General features: G+C 37.8%; 1 protein-coding gene across 1 annotated transcript in view; it reads right to left on the bottom strand.

The window, feature by feature from the left end:
* LOC117288989 (piezo-type mechanosensitive ion channel component 2-like) overlaps nt 1–9,466 on the bottom strand; it is an 81,758-nt gene that overhangs the window by 2,013 nt on the left and 70,279 nt on the right. Inside the window, exons 36-43 of the mRNA XM_033769867.1 lie at nt 8,936–8,992; nt 5,311–5,596; nt 4,607–4,795; nt 3,957–4,122; nt 2,885–3,017; nt 2,216–2,357; nt 1,000–1,214; nt 69–227 (exon numbers count right to left, since the gene is read on the bottom strand). Coding sequence (XP_033625758.1) covers nt 69–227; nt 1,000–1,214; nt 2,216–2,357; nt 2,885–3,017; nt 3,957–4,122; nt 4,607–4,795; nt 5,311–5,596; nt 8,936–8,992 — 1,347 coding nt within the window. The remainder of the gene's footprint in view (nt 1–68; nt 228–999; nt 1,215–2,215; nt 2,358–2,884; nt 3,018–3,956; nt 4,123–4,606; nt 4,796–5,310; nt 5,597–8,935; nt 8,993–9,466) is intronic.

Here is a 9,466-nt window from a genome sequence, read left to right as displayed (position 1 = left end):
GGTTTTATCTTTTTTTGTTTTTTGAATTTGATCTTAAAAAAACATGAAAAAAAACCTGTTGGACTCACCCCATGAAGAGGAAGAGATTGACGTAGTTGTAGCGTTTGCAGAGACAGTTGCCAAGGATACGTGTTGGATAGCCGCAGCGTATCTGGTACGCTGATAAAGCAAAGTAGACGCACTTCACAAAGTAGAAAACTTGAGCCGGTGTGTTATCAATGAACCTCCTGTAGTCATGATACAAAAGAAATAATCAACATTTTGTTATTGTAAACAAAACAAGGGTTTTCCCCATATACACCTATGTGTGTAAACATTCTAAAAATAAATCACAGGCATACATTACTCGGTTTGGATTCGAACCCACGACCTTTGCATTTCTAGAGCAGTGTTTTACCAACTAGACAAGGGTTGCTTCGTCAGGGATGCGTTTTTCGCGGCTGTTACCAATAACTGTTTCGGTCATTGAACAGTAATTAAAAAAATGGCCACTTCAACCAAAACAGATATAGACCTTATTGTCTTCACCGGGCCGCCATCTTAGAGGTAAACTTTTTGTGAAACAATGGAAAGACACAGATTTGTAAGCACTCATATAGGATTGTCTAATGACCAGCCTCTTTTTACCCTCTTTTGGTCTATTGGTTACGACGGTCAAAACGCACCAAAAAAGTGCTTCTTTTAGCTTCATTAAGTTGGGCCCTGATTTTGTGTGAAAAATTCTCATATTATGGGGAACTACATGAATAGAAGGAGAGAGAGAGAGAGAGAGGGGGAGGCAGAAAGCACACAGAGACAGCAAGTGGAGCCAAATGACTAAGGAAACAAAATGGGGTTTGACCAGAAGAAGTTGGAAACACAAAGGACAAAATCAAAGGTGGGAAAGGGAGAATATACGTGAATGAGGCACATCAAAAGGAAGATATACTTGTATAAGGGGAATAGCAGAAGCAAAAGACAAACATTTATTACAAAAGCAAGAGTGAGCGATCTATTTACCTGTTATTGATCTTTGGAAGTAGGAAGAACAGCCAGACGTGGACTCCGATGATGACGGCGATGAGAAAGATGAACTTAGCGATGACGGCCTTCCTCAGGTAGATGGCTCTGTCGATCACCATCAGCACAAACTGAAGGAGGAGGAAGAGAACGAAGAACATGGAGATGCTGTTGCTTTGGATCATATCGGCTACATCCGTCTGAGCTTGCTCCTCCTGGGGAAAGAAAAAGTGTTGAGAGAAAAGTATGAAGACAGTAAGAATAATGTCTGTGAATAAAGTTGGAAGACAGAGGAGTTTTATTTTATGATCATTTCGGCTAAGTCCGTCTGAGCTTGCTCCTTCGGAGAAAAGAAAAAGCGACGAGAGAAAAGTATGAGACATTAGGGAGAATGTTATGATGTCTGTTGGGTTGACAGGGGGAAGACAGATGTTTTTTTTAAAGGGAATCAAAGGAACATTTAAGAACGGTTACCACTCTCTTGTTCCTATACGTAAAAGCCCTTTTCGTTTTTCAGTTGTAGATGTGGGAGGGAAACCCCGGATACTTTAATTCCAGGGAAAAACCCACGCAATCCGGTACGGATTCCTCATTGATAACTCACGTGCAGGAAATCTTTTTATATTTAAGACATCAACGCAGGACTTTGCATGTAATAGTAATATATTAGTGATTACTCGTCATATTTAATATTAAGAGGATGGGTCTCCTACACTTATATTTACAATTTTCTTACCAAATTAATGTTGGAAAAAATTATTTGCATGGGCGAGCACTTATTAAGAGCACCGAATTCAAACTCTGGTGTTTCTGATCAGCAGAGTGTGGGTTCGAATACCCTGCAGCCGTATCAAAGAGACGGGGTTCGCCCCGGTGTTCCTGGTTTGATTGGCAGCATATTGCGCCACAGCACCTTGTAAACCACTATGGTGCTATGTCAAAAGAGTCGTTCTCATACATCAAAAGTAGCCCCACATATCTTGCAGGAACAATTGTATGTTAAAATGCCTATGCGCACAATAGTCTGGTGGCTTAGCGAAATTACCGTTTTGAAATTTTCTGATTTACATAAAAATAAAAAATAAACGGAGGGCTTCTCGGCTAGTATTAAGTAATATCCCTTAGGAAGCACTGTGCCAAAACTGGTGCTTTTGTCCGCCGTGTAACGGTAACCAGACTACTATAAGAAGCCACAATTATTATTATTATTGCTCACTCCGAATGAATAGGACATAACAGCAAAGAGTATAAAGTTGAAGACGTCACAGAGGAACATAGGGACGTAGACATCAGTCACTGCACTGTAGGTTGGATCCAGCATGTTATTGTAGAAGCTGACAAAGGGTGCAAAGATTCCCCTACAAAAAAATCAAAACAAAAACACAGAAGTGATGTATGGATCAAACTCTCAAGTTTCTTGGGGTGTTTGTTTGTTTGTTTGTTTGTTTGTTTGATTGATTAGATGGTCTTCCCCTCAAGGAAACTTGGCCAACTCCATAATAATGTTTACAGAGCGCCTTTTACCAAAGTTAAACAGCGCTGTACAGTTACTACAAATAAATGCCATACCGGGTGTAGGTGCGGGGGTGCAGGGGACAAGCACTATTGGGAAGTAGAAGAACGAGAACTGTGAGATTTGTTAGAAATAAGGTTCTGAAGATAAGTAGGAGCGAGACCATTTCTGAATTTAAAAACAAGCAGTAGAACTTTGAATTCAAACACCAAGCTGGCAACAGCCAATCTCTCGCAGTAAAACATTGGTTTAACTTGTATGATTATGAATTGCACAAATCAAGAAATTGTGATTCCGTTACTTTTTTATCCAGTGATTCTGAAGTTAATATCAGGGTTTTGGTTTTTTTTGACAAAGATGGTTTGTACTTACTCCTTTGTTTCTTCCTCTTCATCTGATGAATCCACTGCAGCATCTTTCTCATCTCCATCTGCTGCAGTTTCTCCTCCTTCAGCCGCTGATGTTCCTGGTTTATCATCATCTTCAGGAGTATCCTCATCAGCTTCTGCCAAGATAAAAAAAAAAAAAAAAAATTATATGGGATTTGGTTGTGGTTACATCATTCGTCTGTCTACTTGCCAGCTAGAGTTTGTTCTTTACAGAACTGTCTTATTATTTATTCTACTACTGCAGAGTAGATTTTTCAGATTTTTTCAGGAGACTTCTCAGTTCTTAAAAGAACTGTCCTGCTTTTTAACTACTACCTGGGCCGATGGGTAAAGTAGCCCAAGTTTAATATCTATTGAGAATTATATGAGGTTGAGGTTTTGGTCAAAAATTAAAAAAAATTCACCACGTCGGCATGGTCAAATTTTCAAATTTTGTACATTGGATTTATGGTTTCAAGTGATACAGAACAGACTACTGTATAATAATGATTTGTTTGGGGAATGATAAACTAGGCAAAGATTTAGATATATTGAGAACTTTGAGGTTTTGGCCATAAATTAAAAAAACTACACCATGCCGACTTGGTCAAAGTTTCAGATTTCGGGTAAAACTAATTTTGTGGTTATGGTTTCAAATGATACAGAAAGGACCACTTTAGACATTTTATTTGTGGGAAAGGGTAAATTAGCAAAATTTGGAGATGCATGTACATGTATAGTGAGAATGTTGTAAAGTTGGGTGTTTGGTCCAACAACAAAAAACTCACCATATGCTTGCAGGTTTAATTTTCAGAGTTCGGGTCAACAATTTTTTGGTGATTTCATGGTTTCAAATGATACAGAACAGACTACTAAAGACATTTTATATGTAAGGAAAGGGTAAATTAGCAAAAGTTTGAGATATATTGAGAATTATGTGAAGTTGAGTTCTGGGTCCAAAATAATCAAAAAAGATTCGCCATGCCGGCATTTTCAGGGGGTAAAAAGAAAAGAAAAACACAAATTTCCAACTCAAAAATGTAAGTTATTAAAACAATTCCAGAAGTATTTGTTACCAGTTTTCTTTGATTTCTTGGTCTTCTTCTTTTTCTTCTTCTTCTTCTTCTTCTCTTTCTCAGCATCTTTATCCTCGGCTGAGGCATCTTTGATAGCAAGCTGCTCCTGGGTGTAGGGGTCGTCCAAGTTGGGTACAACTTGACTCTCCTGCCACAAACCGTGTCTCTGTTAATGAGAATTAAGTATAAATAATAAATAAGGCTTGACATCATTAACGGATGCTTAGTTTGGCATGTAAAAATACAAGTATTTCCATGCAATTAAAAGGGTCGACCTAAACTGCATACAATTAGACATATAAAAAGATCAAACACGGAATGAGAGGGGACCAGTTGCTTTATGACTTGATGCCTCTGTTGCGCGCTACCATACTTGAGAGGGCGCATAGAGTGGATCGGTCATAGGCCTAGTACTTAAAATATGCCAGAGATTCTAGCACATTTTAATGAACCAATTCCAGGGGTTATGAGCCAGCTTGGCATACACAAATAAAATGGTGCTGGGTCTAGTGGTAAGACCTCTGCTCTAGCAATGCAAAGATCATGGGTCGGAATCATATCCGAGTGACTTGCCTGTGGGATTTGCCTTAGGAAAGTACGGAGTATACACATCGGTGTAAGGGTTAAAAAAAAACAAAAAAAACACCTACTCTCAGGATGGATCGATGGAAGAAAGCCGCCAGTAGAATGCAGAGATCGACGACGGCGTATTTGTCTTTACGGTCGATGCCCAGGATGTAAGGCCACCACAGCGGATTACTAGCATTGGTAATCATCTCCTCCTCACTGTTCCAGGGATAGAAATAAAACTGAAAGAAATACTTCAGGATGACCACCACCTGTCACAAGAAAAAAGAGGAAGTGAAAACCAATCAATTGAAATCGTCAGGGTAGAGTTTCATAGAGCCGCTTAAAGGGTCTGGGTACTTTTTGTACATGAACATGTAGGACACAAAACACAATGTCCACAAATTTACATTAAACTTACACGTACACATTAAACTTTACACAGCAGAAAGCTTCCCTTAAAATGTTAACTGCTGAGGTGCAAGTAAAACAAGTCACAAAAATAATGTTCATCTCAGGGGAAGACCAAAATTATGTTAGTACATGTATGTAAAACGTATTTTACCAGTTATGGTTATAAACCATAATGGTAACTACGTTTTTACATGTTAAAAAAACCTACGCTACATGTACAGTACTTCAGAGAGAGCCTTATCTAACAACATTTTATACTATCAATAACTCTCCACTGCTCGTTACCAAGTAATGTTTATGCTAAATATTTTGTATAATTACCAGTAGTGTCAAGAGATAAGCACTGCTCTGTGAAATCAGGCCAAACACTTACCTCAGTATATGTAATGACCGTGACCCAGAATCGTTTGGTCGGGCGGGGCACCGACAGCATGGCCCAGGTGAAGACGAGTATCGGCAGTGGGAGAGACAAGATATTAGCGGACACCATGAGGTTCAGGACGATCAAGAAGAAACAGACGAGCTGAGACTGGGAGATGATGGCGTACAGGAGGGCATAGATGAAGCGGACGGGGCGTGGCATGGTGCGGACAAACTTCTCACTGGATGACGTCTCTGCAGTGGAGGCGGTCTCGACCTTGGCGAGGGCGTCGTCTTGGCTGTAAGATGGATTTGTGGCAAATAGTTAGGGTCAGCATATGAAGCTGTTATTGTTTTGGGAAGGTATCATTAGGAAAAGAGGTAGTGGGGGTTAATCAAGTTTCTCAGAGTCTTAATGATTTATTGGTCGAAGATCATCCAAAGATCGCAGGATTTGGTGATGTTGTGAACTCATCTAAAAACATTGTTGCATAAAACCTTATAACAAAATACATGTGTTTTAATTGCAAAAAAAAACCATTTGAATGGCCTCATAATAATAATAATGCTAGCAGAGTCTTTCTCAATGGCTCACATCAGGCTGTAAACACCTCTACAAATTTACACTATGGGTTGGTAGGCGGTTTGTACTTACAGTGAATGAAAAAAGTCTGCACGATAAAATACATTTAGTGATAGTCTGTTGTCTTCTTTTAAAAATGCTTCATATGCAGTTGTATGTTATGTAGGAATTATTGGGAACCATTCAGAACTATCAACTGAAACTTTGAACCTCAAGGTCCATTTTTTTATATATTTTTTTCATTATTATTATTATTATTATTATTATTTTGTTATACCATTTATTATGTCTTTACCTTGCTTGTGTATTTTGCTTGTCTTTGCTTGTCTATTTTTATGCGTCTTTGCTGTTTTTGCTGCTATTAAGAATACTTACATACACGTATTTTTATATTTTTATAATTCTACTTTATTGGTATTCTATTTAGGATCAGCTGGAGAGGAGAGCCTCTCGACAGGAACTGTGTTTCTTTTAGGCAATCCTTCGGGCTCCAGCCGTTTATTTCTCTTTAATGTATTTTAATTGCTCTTTGCTGTATTTTTCAATGTTTTGAACCTAGTGTATTTAAATTCCTCTCTGCTGTATTTTTCAATGTTTTTAACCTGATTAATGTGCATTATTAATGAAATAAACATAAATACTACTTCAACAACAAACACAAAATGCATCTAGAAATTACAGAATAACAAAACATAGATTGTAGTGAACAAAGAACAACGCATCGCATTCAAAATGTGTCACACTCCATCACAATGAAAACAAAAATAAGAAACAGGGAATACACAGTGGCGTGTCATGGCCGAGCGGTTAAGAGCACCGGATTCAAGCTCTGGCGTTTGATCAGCAGAGTGTTGGACGAATCCCGGTTGTGACACTCGCTACATAAAATTGGGGAGGTAGCGCTTTCTGCTCTACCGGCCAGGCTTCGGACTGATGATACCCAAGTCTACATCTGTATGAACTGTGAAAGGGGTAACCCTGTTTCAGCCCTAGGAGTAGGTGGCAACGGCCTCTGGACAAAGATAATTGTAGCCCACACCTTGAAGTGGCCTTCAGGCCTTGTGTGTCTGGCGACTTGCATAAAATTAAAATTAAATTAAAAAAAACAGTAAAGTAGACAACTACACAAACAATAGACAACAATGGTCTTTAACATGGGAACATGATCTGCAACTCAACAAATGAATACAAATTAAAATTGATTTCGAACTGACATTCATTGAACTCATTGGAGACAATGATAATAACAATATTATGAAAACACAATCAAAATAATTGAAAACAATTCTTGACTATTGCTTAACACTTTAGAGACTACAGTTTTTTGAAAATAACAGGGCAAACAAAAAATCAACAAGATTAGCCCTCTCTTGGCATGCAGTGATGAGTATAGAACTTTCCATTGTTGATAAACAATTCTTGCTAGTTGGCATGGACGGCCAAAAACAGCAAAACATATGTGTTATCAGATGTTCTGACAAAATTCAACATTTTTTGCAACTTTTCAATGAGATAAAATATCTCCCATGATTGGTTGCTTAGATTCCAACAAAATCAACGCTATTTTTGAATAGTTGTGTGACATTGTTACAAACTTTGCCCATCTACTGACATGTATTTTTGCTTTGCATTTATGGCTTTCTTCCAAAATTGTCCAACCACGGTTGGCAAAAACTCAGCCTGTGCATTGAGATAGAAAGGACTATACAGAAATGAACGGTCTCTAAAGGGTTAAAGTCTTCGTTTATATAAATCAGGGCCCAATTTCAATAAGCCTGTAAGCACAAAAATATTTGCTTAGCACGAAATTTCTACCTTAATAGACACAGGTCTACCAACCAAATTTCCACGTCATTTTCAGAATAAGCCAACAACAGTTGAATACCAGTATCAAGCAGTAGGCAACAAATGGAAATTTGGTTGGTAATCTTGTTTTTATCAAGGAAGAAATTTCACGCTAAGCAAATTTGTGTGCTTACAGGCTTCATGAAGTTGGGCCCAGATGTTCCTGCTTATAATAACAGATAACCACTTTGTGGCTGAGAAGCTGGTTTTGAAAAAGAAAGCTTGCTAAGAAAAAGCGCCATTATGAAGAACGTAGAAAGAAAGTCATGCATTTGAAATAGCTTTGCATTGATACTACAAATAATGTTCTTAGTTTGAAAACAAATCGAGGAGAATTTATGAATCCTGTGTCTACATGTATCTTGGTGTTTTGATTTCATTGTTTGATTGTTTGACACCTGTATATCCTATCCCACCTGGATATGTTTTTTAGATTTTTGTTTTAGGGGTTGCGGTTTGTGTGAGCAAGGCTTGATTTTAATGAGGAGCTAAGATTGATCTTAACTGTGTATCAATTTTAGTTGCCAAGCAAAGTGTGGTGCTGCAATACAAATCACTATGGTGATACTGATAGCTCATCTTAAGTTATTGCTTTGGTCAAGCCTAGGGGCCAATTTAATGACTCTGCTTACTGCAAGAACAAAATTGGCACTTACAGAAAAGCAGGGCTTGTGCGAGAGCGTACTCCTTACTCAGCATTCTTGGCTTACACAGTAAGCAGAGAATGGTGATTGCAACACAGACATTGGCGGTAAGCAGAATCATAAGGTTGGGCCCAGTCTTTAAAAGGGGGGGGGGGGAAACATCAACAAGAACAAAAACCCGATCTCTCTACGTTTCACTTTTTGGGGGATATGGTAAACAAATTATCTTTTAGGAACGATGTCAACATGCAAATTGCTTTTTAAAAAACGTGCTTTTGTTAAAAAAAAAACTTTCAATCAAAGCAACCTGGTGATGGTCAAAATTCTACATAAAAAAATTACACAAATATTGTTTTAAAAAAAAAAAAAAAAAAACTTCCGTTATGTGCACTAAAAGAAAACATAACTGGTACTAATGATTGACAACCAACCAAACATTCTTATTAACAATATTGTGATGGTCAAAATTATATCCATAAATAAAATATTAAAATAACATGAAATAAAAAACCTTTGGTTATGTGCACTGAAAGGTAAAATAACCGGTACTCGCTACTTAAACCAACCTTGCACCATCAATATTATCAGCGTCTTCTTTGGCATCTTCCACTTTGATTGACACTCTGGAAGCCACACCCATCAGCGACAGAAAACGGACAAAACCAGGCGCAGAATAGTACGTAAAGCAAGCATGCAAGGACAAAATATTAGAAGGGAAAGGGCATAGGGAGGAGGAGCAAACAGGAAAAGCAATAGTGTAATGGCACAGTTAGAATTTATCACCCTCTATTATTACCCTCTATAAAGGATACTATACAGGATGTCCCCCAAAACAAAACAAAATTAACAGCTTTTAAAGACCATATATTTTGCAGTTTTGTTTTTAAAAGCAAAGACAAAATTTCAACACAGACAGTTTTTTGAAACTTTTTAAAAACTAGAAAACTAGAAAACGAAACTATAGGCTGGTTCACCATCACAGAATACAAGAATCCTGTCTATTGTTTTCAATGGCATGTTTTCCTCCCTGTTTGGTTTTGATTTAAAGGCAGTGGACACTATTGGTAATTACTCAAAATAATTATTAGCATAAAACC

Source organism: Asterias rubens, chromosome 4 (genome assembly GCF_902459465.1).
Source record: "Asterias rubens chromosome 4, eAstRub1.3, whole genome shotgun sequence".
Classification (NCBI taxonomy): domain Eukaryota; kingdom Metazoa; phylum Echinodermata; class Asteroidea; order Forcipulatida; family Asteriidae; genus Asterias; species Asterias rubens.
This window is presented reverse-complemented; position numbering and strand designations above follow the sequence as displayed.